Here is a 20,842-nt window from a genome sequence, read left to right on the forward strand (position 1 = left end):
ACAAATAATAGAATTGGAAGGGACCACAAGGGTCATCTAGTCCATCTTCTGCCCAACATGGGGCTTGACCCATGGCCCTGAAATTAAGAGTTGCATGCTGTACCAACTGATCTATCCAATCCTACAATCAGGATGAATGGTCAATAAGCAGATGATAAGAAGCTCAGCCTTCTTGCCTTGATCAGACCCCAACTGGAGTCCCTTGTCCAGTTCTGGGCACCACAATTGGAGAAAGGTATTGACAAGTTGGAAGATGTGCAGAGGAGGGCAACCAAGATGATCAAGGGTCTGGAAACCAAACCTTGTGGGGGAAGGTTGAGGGAGCTGGGTATGTTTAGCATGGCAAAGTGGAGACTGAGAGGAGAAAGGAGAAAGGTAAAGGGACCCCTGACCATTAGGTCCAGTCGTGGCCGACTCTGGGGTTGCAGCGCTCATCTCACTTTACTGGCCAAGAGAGCCGGCATACAGCTTCCAGGTCATGTGGCCAGCATGACTGAGCCACTTCTGGCGAACCAGAGCAGTGCACGGAAACGCCGTCTACCTTCCCGCCGGAGTGGTACCTATTTATCTACTTGCACTTTGACGTGCTTTCAAACTGCTAGCTGGGCAGGAGCTGGGACTGAGCAACAGGAGCTGGGATTCATACCGCCGACCTTCTGATCGGCAAGTCCTAGGCTCTGTGGTTTAACCCACAGCGCCACCCGCGTCCCTCAGAAGAAAGGATAGACATCCTCAAATATCTTAAGGGCTGCCACACGGAAGATGGAACATGCTTGTTTTCTCCTGCTCTGGAGGGTAGGACTCGAACCCGTGGCTTCAAGTTACAAGAAAGGAGATTCCGACTCAACATCAAAAAGAACTTTCGGACATTAAGAACAGTGGGATGAACTCCCTTGGGAGCAGGTGAAATCTCCTATATTGGAAGTTTTTAATCAGAGGTTGGGCAGCCATTTGTTAGCTGAGATTTCTCCATTGCAGGGGGTTGGACTCTTGTGTCCCTCCCTACTCTACAATTCTTTCAAACAAAAATCAAATAAAACCAAGCCAACTCAAATGAGAAGAAAGGAGATTCTGACTAAATCTTAGGAAGAACTTTATTTGATTTGAAATTGTAGGATTGCTTTCTTGTAACCCGTCCAAGGGACCCTGTGGTGAAATGGGGAGGAGGAGGTTAGAAAAAAACCCAATATATAAATATATGCCTGTTGTCTTTGTCCATGGAGTTTTCTTGGCAGGAATACTGGAGTGGCTTGCCGGTTCCTGCTCCTGGTAGTGATGTATGGAAGTGAGAGCTGGATGTATGGAAGTGAGAAGGCCGGTCGCTGAAGAATTGATGCTTTTGAATTATGGTGCTGGAGGAGACTCTTGAGAGTCCCATGGACTGCAAGAAGATCAAACCTCTCCATTCTGAAGGAAATCAGCCCTGAGTGCTCACTGGAAGGACAGAACCTGAAGCTGAGGCTCCAAGACTTTGGCCACCTCATGAGAAGAGAAGACTCCCTGGAAAAGACCCTGATGTTGGGAAAGATGGAGGGCACAAGGAGAAGGGGACAACGGAGGACGAGGTGGTTGGACAGTGTTCTCGAAGCTGCCAACATGAGTTTGACCAAACTGCGGGAGGCAGTGGAAGATAGGAGTGCCTGGTGTGCTCTGGTCCATGGGGTCACGAAGAGTTGGACACGACTAAACAAGAACAACAACATAAACATATAGGTCTCTGCTTTTCCACCTTCATGTTCCATGATCAGCCACCTTCCTCTGTGACCTCATAAGACCAGCCGGTGGCATCAGCCTCCTGGCAACCAGAAGACAACATCCATCTGGTGAGCCACTCCAAGGAGCAGGCTGGGGAAAGAGGCCAAGGGAGGTCCCGTCTTGGGTGGGTCTCTCAACCACCACACCAGAGAAGAGGCCGGCTGCCCCACAGAAACCTTCCCCTTGAGGTGAGTTGCTTGGGATCTCCCAGGTCTTCCCAAAGCCAGCAAACCACAACAGGTGGACACGAGGTGTGACCTGGATTTTAAGGATGGACCACGTAGCGTGTAGAATCTGACAGGTCTCAGGTGCGGTAGGATTCTGTCTGGGAGCTGGGGTGGGGGGAGAGGTGTGCTTTTGTGAAAGACCACCACCTTCCCTACAGACCCTCTCAGGTGCTGCGATCGGCAGAGGGGGCCCTCTTAGTAGTTCCTCCACCCTCAGAGGCTCAGTGGGTGACTGCTCAGGTGGAGAGGGTCTTCTCTGTGGTGGCCCCTGAACTGTAACTCACCACAGAAGTACACCTGGCCCCTTCATTGCACAGTTTCTTGAAGATGCTGAAGACACACCTCTTTACCCTGGCTTTTGACACGTGAGGTGTAGGTAACTTATTTTTTATTGTTGGAAGTCGCTTTAAATTACTTTTAAATTGTGTCTTAATGTTTTGCCCTTCTCTGGGACTCTATCTCACTTTGAGTCATAAGGTTTCACTAGGAGACTGAAAACCATCACGTAAAAAACAATATTAAAATTAGCTGCTTAAAAACCGCCACCAAATCAGCTTCAGCAATGCACACATCAAACTCAATTAAAAGCATTAAAAAAGAAAATCGAGTATTTTCAGTTGCCTCCACTAAGATAGGGAGTCTGATAGCGAAGCCTGGCCAGGAAAGGAAGTTCCAGAAGTGTGGCACCACAACCAAAAAGGCCTCGTCCCTTGTCCTCATCCACCTGATCTCAGAAAGATGGAGCTATTTTGGAAAGGGTCTCAAAAGCAACATTTCTGCCTTCAAGACAGATGCATGCAAGAGCAGGCTATCTACAGCTATCTCAGTTCCAGCCCATCTCAGACTTCAAGATCAAAACCAGCTCTTGGAATTCTTCCCTGAAAAGAGTTGGCAGCCACTGTAGTTCTTTAAATGGAGCTAAGATCCTCTCCATCCTATTAAAAACCTTCCACTTGACCCCTGAAAACCTCCCGGCTCTCTCTAAACTTCTCCAGTCGGGTTCCAGGCAAGTTTCAGCTACATCCCCTCTCTTCTTATTCAGTTCTCAGAATGGTTTATGATAGGAACAAAGCAACCATGGGAAAGAATATCAGACAGCCTTTCTCCACCTGTGGGTCCCCAGATGTTGTTGAACCACAACTCCCATCACCCCTAGCTAGCAAGGCCAGAGCTCAGGGATGATGGGAGTTGTAGTCCCACAACATCTGGGGACCCACAGGCTGAGAACCGCCGAAACAGCCAGCAAAATGACAGATAAAATGATGGCCCAAGTACATAAGAAGAGTACTGGATGAGGCCAATGACCCCTCTGGTCCAGCATCCTGTTCTCACAGCGGCCAAAGAACCCTAAGAACCTAGGAATTGTGATAGACTGCTCCTGCAGCTGGAGGTTCCATATGAGCAAAAGAAGAGCCTGGCTGCATCAGGCCAAATCCTGCATCCTGTTCTCACAGTGGCCAAGCAGCTGCCCCAATGGGAAACTCACAGGCAGGATCCAAGTACAAGACCCCTCTCCCCTCCTGTGTTTTCCAGCAACTGGAATTCAGAAGCATTGTGGCCTCCAGCGTGGAGACAGAGCAGAGCCATCCTGGCCTGTAACCATTGGTAGCCCCCTCTCCCATGAATTTGTACAATCCTCTTTTCAAGTCATCCAAGTGGGTGGCCATCGCTGCTTCCAGTGGCAGTGAGTTCCACAGTTTTAACTATGCACTGCATAGTGAAGAAGGACTTCCTTTTCTCTTTCGTGAATCTTCCAACATCCAGCTTTGCCCATGAGCTCAAGCCTCACAAGGGGGAGAGAGAAACTTTTCTCTATCCCTTTTCTCCATGCCATGTATGATTGCAAAAACCTCCACCATGTTGCCTCCTATTCGCCAAATGCTAGGGAAAATAAAACAGAAAATGTGCAATAAAATGAATAGGCAGGGAGGGGTGCTAAAAGACTCAAACCAAGATGAGCACCGAATGTGAAGTTTCTGTTCCCTCCAAGTTGCCTCACCCCCCCCCCAAATGTTTATGAGTTTTTATCTCTGGAGGACTCCCTTCCCGACAGGAGAGAGTCTCGGAAATTTCCCTCTCCTTAGCTGTAAATAACGCAAAGAGCCTCATTTCCTGGCGATCTTCAGCTTTGATCAGAAAGTGATGAATGCACATTCTGTTTGCAGGAAACCATGTTCAGTGTTGTCCTGTATACATTTCTGCAGGACCTCTTCGGTCTAGAACAGGGGTCGGCAAACTAAGGCCAGGGGGGCGGATCAGGCCCAATTGCCTTCAGGATCCGGCCTGCGGACTGTTCATGGATCGGCGTGGGGATTCTGTTTGTTCGGGTTGCGCCATTATTTTTCTGCACCGTTCCATTCCCCCCCCCCACACACACACACTGTGGCGCCGTCTCCTCCCTCCCTCCTCCTAGATTCTCCCCGCCCTGCCTAGAGGAGGAAGGGGGCTGGGCTGAGCTGGCTGAGAGCCATTTTTAGCAGCCCCTCTCCACAGCCAGCCCTCATCTTCCCTCCGCCATTGCCGCCGCCACTGCCCTGGTGCTCCTGTGGGCCAGAGAGTGGAGTGGACAAGCTCCCACAAGGTCTGAGGGACAGTGGGCTGGCCTGCAGCTAAAAAAAAAAAAATGCTGACCCCCGGCCTAGAAAGAAGTCTAGGCTGCCTGTGACCTCCCCCTCTCCCCTCCAGCCTGGCTGTTTTGATTTGGGGGAACAGTGGGAGTGACCTGCAGAGAAGGGGGGGCAGCTGCAAAGAAAAGCTGGACTTGTTGTCTCTGTTTATGTCAAGCAGTCATGAAACATGAAATTTATTACGTTGTTCTGTATGGGACAATGGCAATAAAGATTATTGTATCGTAACCCAAAGTGTTTGTGTCAGGGAACTGACATCAGAGCAAGAGGCGAAGGGGAGGCTCCCAGATTCTGCGGGCGAAGGACCCAGCACCAGGGGGAGAAGCAGCTCGGTAGAGGAGGAAGGAAATCGGCGCAACACCAGGGATAATGGGGGGCAAATGGGGGAAGCGGAGGGAGAGCTCCGGGATTCTTCTCTGGAGATTAGTGAGGAGAGCACAGGCCCTCCACTACTCACGCCCTCCCTGCGCAGAAGACTCCCGCGCAGTGAGAGAAGGCGGCAACTGGGAGTCAGACAGCTTTTATGCTGGAAAGGGTTTAAGAAACGCCCACAGACAGATTCTGCCAGCGACTGAGACAGCCACACAGAGATGGGCTGTGCAGTCAGAACGGTTTAACCAAGGCAATTAAGCCTGGAGAGGCGGCAGTTTACGCACGAGTAACTCATACCCATTACAGTTTGTAACCCGAGATACCACTGTACTTTTCAGAGGGTGAGTATACTCATAAACATGACCTTAGGAGGGTACCCAAGCGATGCTGCAGAATTGCCTTAGGGTGGGTGCTGGAGGTGCATGGATTCTGCGGGCAAAGGGAGCCTAAATTTCAGGTGTGGAGAAGCTGGGAAAGTGGGAGGGAGACTCTCCTGCCTCTGGAACACGGGCATTACCTCTGCAGAGGGGAAAGGAGCCAGCCCACCCCCTACAGAGGCCACACACAGTGGTGGGGCATATGTTGCAGCTGCCCAGGGTGGGCGCGCTCCCGAGGGGGGTGGGGCACAGATTGTGCCCTCCCAGGTGCGGAATAGCCACTCAGTTGCACAGAATGGTGTGTGCGCCCCGCAGCCAGGGGCGCAGTGAGACGCCGATGGCGGACATACAGCGTGCCACCCACCCGCGACTCCCAAACCTCCTTCCCTCTCCTTCCCCACCGAATGTGATTTGGTGTTGGCCATTTGTTCTGACTTTTATGGTATTTTAATTTTTATTTATTAATAAACTAAACAAACGAAAGATAAAGAGCACAAATAAATACAATGACAGCAGGTTGAAAACAACACACGTTTGGAGATTATCACTGAACTTGTTGCTCCGAAAATGGCAGGCTCAGGGTAGGCTTGGGAGTCAGGGGCAGGCGGTGCGCCGAATGTCACCCCCCAGCGAAGACACCCAGGGTGGTCCGCCCCACCGCACCCCGCTTCCTCCGCCCCTGTGCACACCCCTGTTTCCTTCACTTCAGCTAGAAGCCTGAAGCCTCTCCCCACCTTCTGGGAGCCTGAGGAGGGAAACTGGCAGCTAAGAGACCCTTCAGTTGTGTGTTGCATCAAATGCTCTTCTCCGAAACTGATGCAGAGAATGCTGGACCATTCACTCAGCGGAGCATGTTGGCCCCGAAGAGCACTCCCACACTGCCCTCTGCTGGGGGCAAAGGATTCTTATTTTATTTCACTTTTCTACCTGTGGGTTTTGATTCAGCCAAAGTTTCCAGAGAAGTGGGGAGAGGAGGCCTGGGAAGGGGGAATGAGACCTCAGAACAAACTTCTTGGTGGCCTCGATGACACGCCACTAACTCGCCATGGGTGGTTTTCATCACTGTGCGGCAGTGACAATTTATGAGGCAGCACTTTGCCAATGGAAAATTATTAGCAGCAGCCTGCCTTTGCCCTGGGGCTTGGGGCTGGGTGCAACTTTGTAAAAGGGCAGGCGACACAAAATGCCATGATGGAGTCTACTCCAGGCAGCTCTGCCCATGCCTTGTGCTCAGAAAGCCATAGAGGCAACTACCATTTTGATATCCTTTCGCCCACAAAAAAGCAGTTGTTTAGCCAAGGGGTTTCAGAGAATTAATGTGATTCAGTGTTGGCCATTTGTTCTGTCTGTCATGGTTTGTCAATTATTATTTATTAATAAACTAAACAAACCAAAGATAAAGAGCTTAAATAAATACAGCGACAGCAGGTTTGAAAGCAACATAGGTTTGGAGATTATCACTGAACTTGTTGCTCCGAAACATTACAAAAAATATAATTTTTTCCACAAAACCATTAGTCTGGTTTTATATGTATTAATTTGTGGTGAGTTAGCTTAACCATAGTTCCTACTGACAAATCACTGATGTTGTGCTTTTTCTCTCTCCATTTTTAGCTATTATGATTGTAGCAGCAGTTATAAGGTTAAACACTATTACTTGATCATTTTCTGGAACAGTTTATTTTAGATATCCAGGCATAAATACCGTATGTCTTCTATGACTTTATGGTGTTTAAAGAATTTTATTGTACACCACCATAATGGGTTATTTTTAAATGAGTTGATGATTTATAAATGCTCTTATAAATAAATTAAATGTTCAAGGCTGGAGATGCCTCGGCGCCTCTTTAGAGTAGACCAGCCTCCCACAAGGCTCCCTCTTTTTTTTCTTTCAGGCCATGGATCAGAGAGGTTCTGCAACCCCCAGCCTCCCAGGTAAGAAGGGCTACTTCACACAACCCCTGAAGACACACACACCACATCCTGTAGGGAAGGACAGGGCACAGGTTAACATCAGTGGAGGAAGGCAGGAGAGGCAGGCGGTTCAATGCAAGAATGGGAGGAAGGGACTGCTTCCCATGGCAATGGGGATGGGAGCTGGTCCAAGGGCCACCTCTCAGCTACATTTAAGGCTGAGTTTGCAGGTATTTCGGCTAAACATTCGGGAGAACTTTCTGACAGTAGGAGCTGTTTCAGAGTGGAATAGACTGTCAGGATTCACAGAATGCTGTGTGAGATAGTAAGTCTGCAGGCTTGAGTTTGCTAACCAGTGCAACTGGCTGTTGCAATCAGCCTGCAATGCTTTCTATGGAGGGGCTGGGTCAGAAAGACTCAGTAGAAAGATGCTGACAGTTGATTGACTGCCATCGATTTAAAAAGCAGTAAAGGTGGTGGTGTAGAGGAGTGTGGTCAGAGAGAGAGAAAATCTTCCTATTTGCCTTAAGGTGCAGCCAGGTACTCTGTTTGACTGTATGAACTGCTCGTGTATTATAGCCAGTAGATATTTGTATATATAGCTCACAATAAATATACTGCACTGAAGAACCTGAAACTCTCAGCATTTCTGCTAAAGCGCCACAAAGAATTCGAAACAGAAGGTAGTGGCCCCTCCTTCCCTGGAGGTTTCCAAGCAGAGGTTGGGTGGCCATTTGTCAGGGTTTCTTCAGCTATGATCCCTGTGTTGCAGGGGGTCAGACTAGATGGCCCATGGAACCCCTTCCAACATTACATTGCAATGGATTGTAATAATAATAATAATAATAATAATAATAATAATAATAATAATAATAATAATAATAAATTTTATTTATATCCCGCCCTCCCCAGCCAAAGCTGGGCTCAGGGCGGCTAACAACAATAAAACAGTACAACAGTACAAATCAACACAACACAACACTCTAAAATCATTCATTATAAAATTAATTCAAATCAAACCAATGGCAACCACTGGGCCAGAGCTCCGCAAAGATTGCCGAAGGAGGGAGTCAGGCTGCGCCCTGGCCAAAGGCCTGGTGGAACAGCTCTGTCTTGCAGGCCCTGCAGAAAGATGTCAAGTCCCGCAGGGCCCTGGTCTCTTGGGACAGAATGTTTTATCTTGTATTTTATTCTGTGAACAACCCTGAGATCTTTTGATAAAGGGCAGTATATTAATTTAATTAGTAAAATAGCTAGAATACACTCCTTCAATCTGTTTGGTGCAGAATTTGGTAGATGGGAATGGTTTCCTGAAGCAGCTGTGGAAGATGGAGTTGCCTGGCCCACCCAAGGCGCCAAGTGGACCATCTACCGTATTTCTCGCTCCATAAAACTCACCTGACCATAAGATGCCCCTAGTTTTTAGAGGAGGAAAACAAGAAAAAAAATTATTCTGAACCAAACAGTGGATGTGGGATTCTTGTGGTTCATGCTGTGGCCACAGACATGTGATTTGATGTGAGTTTGGGGCAGTCCAATGCAAAAATCCTGACAATCCATGTGTATCCGTGCTTTGTAAACACTTTTTTGCACTATTGCAGCCCCACGAAACAGTGGGTGCGTGATTTTTTGGTGCAGGCTGTAGCCATGGACATGCTATGTGATCTGATGGTGAATTTGGGGTGACCCAATGTAAAAATCCTGAGGATCCATGGCAGCCTCCTTTATCTCCCTCACCGATTGCTTGCCGATCAGCTGCTTCCTTTCAACACTCCCGTCCCTCTTGTTTCCCTTAGTGTCTTTTCCTTAGCTGGAGCAGTTTTTTGCTCCTCCTTTTCTTCTAATTTCTCTCCTCATTGCTTTAGTCTTCCTGTCTCCTCTGCTTGCAAGTTTGCTGTCTTTACCTCCCCCCCCCCCTTCTAGGCAGCCTCCTTTATCGCTAGCGTCCCTTATCTCCCTCCTGATTGGCAAACGATCAGCGGCTTTGTTTCAACACCCACTTTCCTCTTTCAAAAAAAAAAAAAAGCATGATCTGCTTTTTGCCCTTGGGCAATTCGGCTCCAGGGACCACACATTCGCTCCATAAGACGCACAGACATTTCCCCTTACTTTTTAGGAAGAAAAAAGTGTGTCTTGTGGAGAGAAAAATACAGTATATAGTTGATCTGATGCCAGAACCTGCAGGGAAAGAAGGAAGGCTGGTCAACAATTCCTAGACCATGGACAGCTCCAAGCAAACAACTTGGTCCAGCTAAGATTGGAAGGAGCTGGTCAAAGTCTTTGCTGCCTGTTTCCAGACTCCCACCTCCAGGCTCCACCCCATCAAAGGACCAACACTCTGGCCTGAAGATGGACACTCCTTCTTTCCATAGGTTTCATGAATCCATGTAGTCCATGCACTGTAACTGGACTATGTGGGGCTGCCCTCAGGTCTGGTTCGGGAGTTCCAGCTGGCGCAGGATGCGGGCATCCAGATTGCTGACGGGGTCTTCTGTTTGAGAATGTGTGGCACCATTGTTAAAACAGTTGCACTGACCTCCCACCCACTGCTGAGACATGTTCAAGGTCCTTGTATTAAATTACAAAACCCCGAGCAAGCATGCAATAAAACCATTAAAAGAGTTAAACTCAGGCATCCATTAACCCTTGTGGGAAGATGCGTTCTTAATTGTTTGCAGAGGCCTGGTAGAATAGAAAAGTTTTTGTGGGAATGTTCAGGGAGGCAGGAGTTGTAGCAAGTTCTATAACTTAGCAGAGTTTTAAACATTCCTCTTTAAACGTACAGCAATTTGCTTGTTGCAAGCTCGTTTGAGCTTCTAAATATAGGATTCCTGGTAAATCCCTTTTTTCCCTGTTAAAAAGAATAAATACGACAATCTTATTTAGAATCAGTAAGAGGAATTTACTCACAGTATCATCAGGTCACAATTGGATCCCTGAAGGCAGACTTGGGTTACAAAATATACACACATGGAACTATCCCATAACTATCTCTAGCTGAAGAGCTGTTGCTTCTTCGACGAAAGCAAGAGGGAGAAGAGGGAGTGTGCTGCCTACGTTGCCCCTTTTGGTACCTGGGCAGGTAAGGTCACGCCCACCTCTAGTCATATGCAGAGGAAGTCTTGTCCCAGCTCAGGAGGAAACATGAAGTTTTCTCCTGGGTGGTACAAAGCATCCCCCAGCATGTCCACTCTAGGAACGTTGTACTTGACTGCTATGTGTTCCACATCCCACAGTTTTCAGTGGGTGTTTAAAGTTTGCCACAGAAAGCTAAATCTCTATTGGCTCAGTAGTGGATGGGGAGCAGCTGGAGCTTCCAAGCTCTCTCATATATATATATATATATATATATATATATATATATATATATATATAAAATTAGTTTTTTAACATATCATTTTCAACAGTAATTAAACATACTATTACATTTCAAACTCATAACCAATATCTCTATCTTTTTCTACTTTTTAACACTTCGTATATTTCTCCTTACAAAACTTCTTGTAGTCTACTAGCGTAATTTGTTGATTACAGTTGCTCTTCAAATAATTCATATACTTCTTCCAATCTTCTGTAAATCTCTGGTCCCGCAGGTTTCGAATCCTTCCTGTCATTTTATCTAATTCTGTGTAGTCCATTAATTTTGTCTGCCGTTCTTCTTTCGTCGGAATTTCTTCTTGCTTCCATTTCTGGGCTAACAATACTCTTGCCACTGTTGTTACATATAAAAACAATAAAACATCTTGCCTTTTAATGTCTTGGCCTATAATACCAAGCAAAAATGCTTCTGGTTTTTTAAAAAATGTATATTTCAACATCTTTTTCATCTCATTATATATCATTTCCCAGAAGTTCTTTACTTTTTTACATTCCCACCACATATGAGAAAATGTTCCTTCTTTTTCTTTACATTTCCAGCATTTATTATTTGTTTTATACATTTTAGCTAATTTCACTGGTGTAATATACCATCTATACATCATTTTCATCATATTCTCTTTCAAAGCATTACAGGCTGTAAATTTTATCCTTTCATTCCATAACCTTTCCTATTCTTCAAGCTGTATATTATATCCAAAGTCTTTTGCCCAATGTATCATTACCGATTTCACTTCCTCATCTTTCAAATGCCATTCCAACAGTATTTTAGACATTATTTTACATTCATTTTTTAATATTTTATATTTCAGCTGGAGCTTCCAAGCTTGACCCACAGGCAGTTAAAGGGGGGGGGGCTTCTCCAGGCAGTTTTGGCTAGTGGGCATTTCAAGCAACATGCCCAGCTGTGCTCTCTCATACATCACAAGGATCAGAAATGGGGGAATGGGCACGGGTGCAAACAGGGGCTACCAGCTGCAGAAGCTCTGTGCCTCACCATGCCCGCCACTCTGAGGCTATCTGGGGCCAAAATACCCCCACTCATTTGCCATGTCCTCTCCCCTTCTCTTTCCCCTGCGTAGCTGAGCCTCGATGTTCCATGACCGAGAACACCCTGCATGGAGAAGAGGAACTGGATGAGGAGACGGTGTAAGTGCAGCACATGGTTGGACTGTGGAACTCCCTGCCACAGGAGGGAGTGTTGGCCTCCAACCTAGATGGCTTTAAAAGGGGGCTAGACAGATAATGATTACAAGATTTATGCACAAATATTGGCAACAAGATTAAAGACAGTTTTGCAGGATTGTATAAATAAAGAGCAGGCAGGGTTCTTGCCGGGCAGGAAAATGAGTGATAATATAAGAACAGTGATTGATATGATCGAGTATTTAGATATGAAACCAAGTAAGAAGGTAGCCTTTGTTTTTGTGGACGCGGAAAAGGCGTTTGACACTTTTAGAAGACATCTGAAGACAGCCCTGTTTAGGGAAGCTTTTAATGTTTAATAGACTATTGTATTTTAATATTCTGTTGGAAGCTGCCCAGAGTGGTTGGGGAAACCCAGCCAGATGGACGGGGTATAAATAATAAATAAATTATGATGATGATGATGATGGTGATGATGATGATGACAGAGTTGTTCCACCTGGCCTTTTGGCTTGGAATCAATTTTATTCCCTCCCCCTCTTTCCTTTTTCCTTTCTCCTTCTGTGATAGAACTCCTATTTGGGGACTTCCCAGGCTTTTTCTGGCCCACGTAGGACTAGTCTGGATAGTTAGCCTTGGTGAAGACTTGACGTTTTTATCCCCCCAAAGGTTTTTGATTGAGTTTCCACTGAAATGAGGCTGCATTTTAATGTTTCAGTGTTGTATTTTAATCTTGTTTTTAAGCTGTATTTCAATCAATTGTTTTTATATTTGGTGTTAGCCATCCTGAGCCCGGTCTTGGCTGGGGAGGGCGGGATATAAATAAAATTTATTATTTATATTTTATTTTTATTTTTATTAACACTGCTGGGTTGCTTGTCCTTCTCTCAGGAACTTCATTTCAACCTTGTATGAATCTCTGGGGCCTCTTTTGACTGAAGTGACCAAGCTCCAAAACAACCAGGACCCTCCTGCCCACCTGATGGTCGACATGAGGGCCAAGCTGAGGGAGATGGGCTCCACGGTCTCTGATGCCAGGAAGAAGATGATGAGGTACAACATGTACCTGGTGAGTCCTGCTGTCAGCCTGCCCCACCTCCCTAGCGAGGCGGCCCCAGAGCATCAAGCAAGTACACCCTCCCTTCGGGGCAGGCTCTTTCCACAAAACCAACTGTGGTGCCTTTGCCTTCCTCCCCGCAGAAGAGGAGGCTCGCCAAAGCAGTCCACGAGAAGAAGGCCTTGAGGGAGCAGCAACTGAGGCAGCAAGAATGTAATGAGCAGGTAAGGCGTTTCCAACTCTCCCCAGTCCAGCGGAGTGGAGCTGAGGGGTTCCCAAAGTAAAGGAAGGACTGAACTCTGATTAATAAGAATACACACAGAGGCTTGAACCAGCAAGACTCTGGGAAGGATGCGTATAATAGTCAGTCTCTCTCTCTCTCTCTCTCTCTCTCTCTCTCTCTCTCTCTCTCTCCACCCCTCGGCCCAGGTCGTTTTATTCACAAAGAACTTTTTACAGAGTGCTCATAAGAACCAATTAGATTTCTTCTGAGCATTTCAACAAACCCCATGTGGGGACAAAGTTAAACTACCAAAACTAATTAAGCATGGGGTAAATAAAACAGAACTACAAAGGAGTGCATTTGGCAACCCCTGAGGTCATAAACAAGCAATATACATGAGAAGGAGGATGGCCAGGAGGACAGCGATCATTATCACCTTTATGTGAGACCTGTTTCCTGGCCCTAAGATTAACATATCAGAAAAGCTACATCAAAGAAGCTTGCCAGTCACTGCCTCTCGGTCCATCCTTCTCCACAGGGTTGCTTTGAGCTTAAAACAAGCTACAGCACCTTGAGCTTCTCAGGAGGAAAAGGTGGTGGTGGTTGTTTAGTCGTTTAGTTGTGTCCGCCTCTTCGTGATCCCCTGGACCAGACCACGCCAGGCCCTCCTGTCTTCCACTGCCTCCCGCAGTTTGGTCAAACTCATGCTGGTTGCTTTGAGAACACCATCCAACCATCTCGTCCTCTGTCATCCCCTTCTCCTTGTGCCCTCCATCTTTCCCAACATCAGGGTCTTTTCCAGGGAGTCTTCTCTTCTCCTGAGGTGGCCAAAGTCTTGGAGCCTCAGCTTCACGATCTGTCCTTCCAGTGAGCACTCAGGGCTGATTTCCTCCAGAATGGAGAGGTTTGATCTTATATATATATAATTTTCATTAGGGTTTTCAAAAAGTTTTTTAGACAAACACAACAACATACAGACACAACACACACATAACAAATATAGTTTTAAAATCTTAATTTCTTAACCACTTTCCCGGACTTCCCCCACCTCCCCTTCTTGCATCCCTATTCCAATAATTAACTCAACAAGTTCTTATCCCCAAACTATCCCTTATTAACATTTTACTTAAATTATCTTAATTTATCGAATTTAAACTTCTAAACCTCATTTTAATACATAACATTTACCCCTTTTTCTAAGGTTGACCCTAGTTCCCTTTCACGAGTTTCCCAATTTTTATAATTGTTACCCAACAACTTATCCAATAAAAACATATAATTATACCCCTTTGGATTCCAAAATCTCCCCCCTTCCCCGGTTTTGCTCCCCCAAAATTGTCTTTCAGTCTATCAGTTCTCAGCCTGGGTCTATCACGTCCGAGGCCCTTAAGTCTCAGTCCCTTTCAGCCGGTTTTGTTGACAATCCTTCATGTTGAACATCAAGTCTCGGAGCAGCTTTGACCCACTAGGGTCTGTATTTTTTCCAACCAGGCCTCCATATTCAAAGAAAAGGTCCATATCCTGTTTCTTGGTCTTTTCAGATACCAATGTCCCAAATGTCCCAAATGCTTCAATTTTCACCTTTATCGAATTTGTAATCCAAAGGTCTTTCGGACTCCCCATAGGAGAGAGTCCCCAATCTTCATTCTCCATTTCATACCAGGTTTTCATCATCCGAACCTTGTTTTCCTTAACTTCCATCCTGACAGGCCTCTGGTTGTCCTTCTCCACCTGCCGCATTTCAGCTCCTCCATTCGACTCCTCTAAAACAACACAAATTTCTTCTTCTCCAGCTGCAGATTCTTCTTGAATCAAATCCTCACCGATTTCAACAGAGTTGTTTACCTTAGAGTTCAAGGTTGTAAGATTTGTAGCCATAACATCACTCAACTCTTGCAATATTCCCAGGAAATGAAACACTCTATCCAACTCTGCCTGTACTTTTCCATCTGCAGCCATTGTAGTATCTCAGAACCCCCTCTAGAGGGATTCTGGTTACAATATCCAACAATCAGGTTATTTTGTTCTTATTTCTTATTTCCAAAAGCTTAAAGTCCAATGTAACAAAGATAACCGGTAGAAATAGCACAAAGCCAAATTTCCTGACTTTGACAGCTCATTTGACAGCTGTCAAACTCTATTTAAATCCTCCACAGGCTCACTCTCGGGTCGCTCCCGGATCCGGGGGAGTTAAACTTCAACTCACACAGTCGATTCTGGTCCTCCAGCACAAAACTTATGTAGCCAAATCGTGGAATTAAAAATTTTTATCTCAACGAGAGAGAGACAGTCTCACAACCTTAGTTATCCGATTCTTGCTTTAAAAATGCCTGCAAGGGGGGGGAGGCAGACTTCCTTTTAGCACCTCCCCCGGTCGTACCGAATTCAATTAAAAGAAATTTTTAAGTCCAATTTCCGTATTACTCACGGGTTGTTACTTTTAGAGCCCAAATGTTCAAAGAAGAAGTCAGCGCTCTCCGGCCATGGCTCGCAGCTTCACTCCGTAGAAGAAGCAATCCACTCACAGCACCACGCCACTCTCCGTCACCGGCTCTGAAGCCTTTAAAAAGGCTTCTTCGCTGGTCGGGGAGGGCGCAAATGGTGCCTGCCGAGTTACCAGGTCCACAGGCTTCCGCGCCTGTGGTTTCTGAGGGTCCCCGCGTCGCCGCCGCGACAGGACCCGTCTTCTACAAAGCCGATTCCCTCCGGAGCTCGGAGGGAATCCGCCATTTGCCGATCGCGCTAACCCGGAAGTCCACGAGAGGTTTGATCTTCTTGCAGTCCATGGGACTCTCCAGAGTCTCCTCCAGCACCAGAATTCAAAAGCATCCATTCTTTGGCAATCAGCCTTCTTGATGGTCCAGCTCTCACTTCCATACATCGCTACTGGGAAAGCCATAGCTTTAACTATATGGTGGTCTATAAATGTAATAGGTTCTGGTGATGGTGACAGCTATCCTTGCCCACTTGTGAACATGCACACACACTTGTATACAGAGAAGAGATCCTGGCTAGGTCCTGCCCCTTGCTGGGCATGTGGATTTTTTCATCAAAAGAAAATTCTTCATCAGGCAGCACAAAGTTAAACTATGGAACTTGCTAACACAGGAAGCATGTTCTGCATGAAACAGCATGAAGTCTGGAGGACGGTCCTTAGAAGGGGCTGGTGCTGAGGGCATCCATGGCAGCAGGTCCAAGGCAGCAACACTGAGCATAAACCTAAATAAATGCATCCTTCAAGTGCTGACCTTCTGGGAGGGAGTAATGTGTTGTGTGGTCACACTTGGATGCCGAGTGCCTCCCTCTTACCTACAAAGCTCACTCCTCTAATTAGAATGCGCATAATGCTGTTAGGGGGTAAATTGCCCATGAATAGCAATTATCCTTCGCAGGCAGGGAACAGCAACCTGTCTCCGCTAGACCTGCCAGGCATATGGAGCTGTTCAAAGTGGTTGTTCCCCTCCCTTTGAAGCAAGGAAACAGCACTGGATAGACCTGGACACACACAGGCAGATTTGCAACGCTCTGCTTGAAACACCACCAGTGCAATAAAACACTGAGCAGAAATTCTCTTGATTTGCCAAGTTGCAAAGGGAGGCTATTGCAGAGTTTTGTGCATTATTCAGGCGCCTCACCCCCCTGGAGCTGGTCCATGCATGAAAATCTGGGGTTTTAAATCAGAGGTAGAGGCATTATCCCAGATCTTTTAATGCTGATTTTTAACAGTTTTAAGCCAGAAGCACCTGCTGCTAAGTGAAATTTCATTAGGGGTTTTTGTTGGTTTGTTTTTCTACTGATTTCATAAAGATAAAGTATTGCATTGCAAGCTGTTCTGGGAATATCTGCTTTGAAAGGTGGCATGTCAAGCGCTTTCAATCAATCAACCTCTTCTGACACCCTTCCTTCCGTGTAGGAGATGCCACCACCAGAGCTGCTGAGGAACAAAGCCCAGGAGAGGGCTCACCGGCGGGGTGTCAGCCTGCAAGACCCCCAGTTCGTTCCAGTGGTGGAGGAGGCCTCAGGGCGACTGCGGGTTAGAGACTGGGTTTGGGGGCAAGGGAGTGGGAGCTGAAAGTGACGGGGGCAGGTTAGAATGATGGGAGGCTTGGCAGCCCAGGGTGTGGCACTGGTGCAAAGACCCTAGATTTGCGGTGTAAACAGCCCACAAAAACTTACTTAACTGCCTGGCATGTACGGCATTTTCTCAGCTTCTCCCAGCCTAAAAAGACAGCTAAGAAGCTGAGGAAAACATTAAGCGGCATGAATGAGGCAAGTTCTATAGGGCATGATTGATGGAAGAACTGGCTTTGTGGCAGGTGCCACAAAATACCCGTTCTGCATCTGTAAGAACTCAAATGATTAATGTGCACCTGCACTTCGGAACTCCTTGCCTATGGATATCAGGCAGGTGCCTTCCCTGCGCCTTTTGGCCCCTGCTAAAAAAAAACCCCTCTTCTTTAAACAAGCCCACCCAAACTCTTAGAAAGTTGGTACAAGTTTTCATCTGTTGTTTTAGTCTATTGTTATTTTAAGTTTTGTGGAAGTTTTAAATTATTGTTGTTAAATTTTATTTGTATCTTTTTTGTAAATTGCTTTGAGGTGGTTTGTTTTTTTGTTTTTGTTTACAATCAAGCAGTAAGTAAGTGAAGGGAAAGGGACCCCTGACCATTAGGTCCAGTTATGGCCGACTCTGGGATTGCAGCGCTCATCTCGCTTTACTGCCCGAGGGAGCCGGCGTACAGCTTCCGGGTCGTGTGGCCAGCATGACTAAGCCACTTCTGGCGAACCAGAGCAGCGCATGGAAATGCCGTTTACCTTCCCGCCAGAGTGGTACCTATTGATCTACTTGCACTTTGACGTGCTTTCAAACTGCTAGGTTGGCAGGAGCTGGGACCGAGCAACGGGAGCTCACCCTGTTGTGGGGATTCAAACCGCCAACCTTCTGATCAGCAAGTCCTAAGCTCTGTGGTTTAACCCACAGCGCCACCCATGTCCCTAAGTAAGTAAGTAAGGTCAACCAGCTCACCCCACCCCCCTTCTCCTTTCAGCCTCTCCAGGACATCGCCGATGGAAGCAGCCGGGTGTGCATGACCCCACAGGGAGTGCTGCAGAAAAGTGCCTGCAGGCTGGATGGCATGCGTAAGTACAAGGGGTCAGGGTGCCCTGGGATGTGCACACAGACCTCCCCCCCCCACATGTTTCTTGGCATTTGATGGAAGTAAACCCTTTGCAATGAACAAGTCATGATCCAGCTCCTTACAAGGCCACTCCCACTTCACAGAGACTCACCCACTGTTTTATGGCACAGAACAATTTATTTCAGGGGTCGCCTGGGCCAGTTCACTCTAGTGGAGATTCCTCTGTGGGCTGGATCCTAGTCACCCAGCAGTGATTTCCAGCATCTGTGTCTGCGCAGACACGATTTCTGGCATCTGGGGCTTTTTCGGTCCAAAATGCTTGGAAACCCAAGGCATAGCTTCTGATTGGTGCAGGAGCCCCGGAAACAATAGCCGACAGCCGCACCAGACGTTCAGCTAGCGAAAAATGTTCGGAAACAGGAACACTTAGTTCCAGGTTTTCAGCGTTTGAGAACCAAGGTACCACTGTACTTCATTGTGGAGTCTAACTGGGTTGCCCTTCTCTTTCAGCTTCTCGTCCAGCCGTTGATAGAGGCCAGATGTGATCGCGGAAGGTGGCAGACAGGTCTCTCGTTGCTTTTCCTTTGGGACCCCATGGAGCAAAGTGAGGCTCAACATGGCTGAGCTGTATCCCTTGTCACCCAGCAGCACCAATTAAACCTCATTTCCTCCGTGAGTTCCAGGATAGTTGCCTCTTCTTTCCAGGACAACCACTCTCTTTTGCAAATGGTTGGTTTCTTGTAAGATGCTAACTTGCACTGGTTAGGGCAGGCATAGGCAAACACGCCCCTCCAGATGTTTTGGGACTACAACTCCCATCATCCCTAGCTAACAGGACCAGTGGTCGGGGATGATGGGAGTTGTAGTCCCCAAACATCTGGAGGGCCAAGTTTGCCTACGCCTGGGTTAGGGCCATAGATGTAAAGCACATTGAAAGCACACACACACACACACACACACACACACACACACACACACACACCAAGAATACTGGAAACTGTAGTTTGTTAAAGGTGCTGGGAATTATAGCTTTGTGGGGGGGTAAATGACATTGGACTGGATGACCCCTGGGATCTCTTCCAACATTATAATTCTATGTAAATTCATATGAATGCCTTCACTTCTTTCTCACCTTGTGCCTTGGAAAAATTGGAAATTTTGTGTGATTTTCAACTCTTGATTAGTTAAAAGATACGCAGGTTTAGTTAGATCATCAGCATTAGACGTGAGTAATCTTCCATCTATTTTGGCATTCTAATTATCCTGTCATGATGCTGTGATTTATGGTGCCACTCTCTTTAAGATGATATTTAAGTGCTTCATTTATGCCAGTTAATGCTTCATTGTTTTAATGTTTATCCTGCTCTTTAAAGAAAAAGAAAAATTCAGAGCATCTAAAAGTAAATTAGAGGAGGGGAATAAGTAAAGCAAACAAGAAGATTGAGCCATCATTTCACTTCTGGATTTTTGTGGGGCAAAGGATACTGAGAAACAGCAGCTCTGACCTCTGATGGGACCCCAACTAGGAACAGAACAGAAATTCCATATGGTTCTCATTTAAAGGCAAACCTCTCTCTCTTTCCAAAATAATATGAAAACCGGAACATAGAACCACCCTTTAAAATTTGCAAGGTTTCTCCATCTAAGCAATGTGTTCAGAAATGCATATATGGGGGGAGGGGGAGTGCCTATGAATCCATACAAGTGAAAACAACATAGAAAAATGTGTTATTGGGAGAAATTGCTGTGTAAAAATGTATGTATTAGGCAACATTACATAAAAACATGTATAATGAAAAATTCACACCAAAATGCCAGTGAATTTTCATGAGAAAAATAAAAATTTCATGATCCTTTAAAATAAAAAAAAGCCGCAAACTGATGATTTAGTTGTAATTCCTGCAGGGCAGAGAGTTGGGCTCAATGAGTCCCTTCCAGCTCTGCAATTCTAGGATGCTGAAATGTGGAGAAAAGCGAGGCACTGAAATGGACAGATTTGCCCCTCTTTAATCCACAGCTGGAAGGGATGCTTGTGGCGCTGTGGGTTAAACCACAGAGCCTAGGACTTGCCGATCAGAAGGTTGGCGGTACGAATCCCCGCGACGGGGTGAGCTCCCGTTGCTCGGTCCCTGCTCCTGCCAACCTAGCAGTTCGAAAGCACGTCAAAGTGCAAGTAGATAAATAGGCACCGCTCTGGCCTCTGTAAATGGCATTTCCGTGCGCTGCTCTGGTTCGCCAGAAGCGGCTTAGTCATGCTGGCCACATAACCCGGAAACTGTACACTGGCTCCCTCGGCCAATAAGATGAGATGAGCACTAGATGACCCCAGAGTCATCCGCGACTGGACCTAAAGGTCAGGGGTCTCTTTATCTTTACTTTTAATCCACAGCTGGAGGAATCCCAGTTGCAGGAAAGCGCAAGCAGGGAGAGTTCTGCTCTTGTGTTTGAATCCTGCTTCCTGGTTCCCCCTGTGAGAACAGGGGGCTGGACTAGATGAGTCACTGGCCGGATCCAGCAGGCTCTGCTTATGTTCAAAACTCATCTCCCATTTGAAAAGCACTAAGACAGAAAATGGAGAGATGCAATTGCTGTTTCTGTACAGTGGTACTTCTGGTTGCAAACGGGATC

At 46.6% G+C, this 20,842-nt stretch overlaps 1 protein-coding gene across 1 annotated transcript; it reads left to right on the top strand.

Annotated features, from left to right (window-relative positions):
• The first annotated feature begins 1,794 nt into the window (after nucleotides 1-1,794).
• Nucleotides 1,795-18,890, top strand: LOC308597345 (uncharacterized protein). The gene is made up of 8 exons (XM_081213254.1): nucleotides 1,795-1,943; nucleotides 7,254-7,293; nucleotides 11,733-11,799; nucleotides 12,688-12,865; nucleotides 12,997-13,077; nucleotides 16,990-17,109; nucleotides 18,125-18,215; nucleotides 18,725-18,890. Exons 2-8 carry the CDS (start codon nucleotides 7,257-7,259, stop codon nucleotides 18,757-18,759), a joined length of 609 nt encoding a protein of 202 aa, XP_081069380.1. The 5' UTR covers nucleotides 1,795-1,943; nucleotides 7,254-7,256; the 3' UTR covers nucleotides 18,760-18,890.
• The last annotated feature ends 1,952 nt before the right edge of the window (nucleotides 18,891-20,842 follow it).

This window comes from Podarcis bocagei (assembly GCF_964188305.1).
Source record: "Podarcis bocagei genome assembly, chromosome: 11".
Lineage (NCBI taxonomy): Eukaryota > Metazoa > Chordata > Lepidosauria > Squamata > Lacertidae > Podarcis > Podarcis bocagei.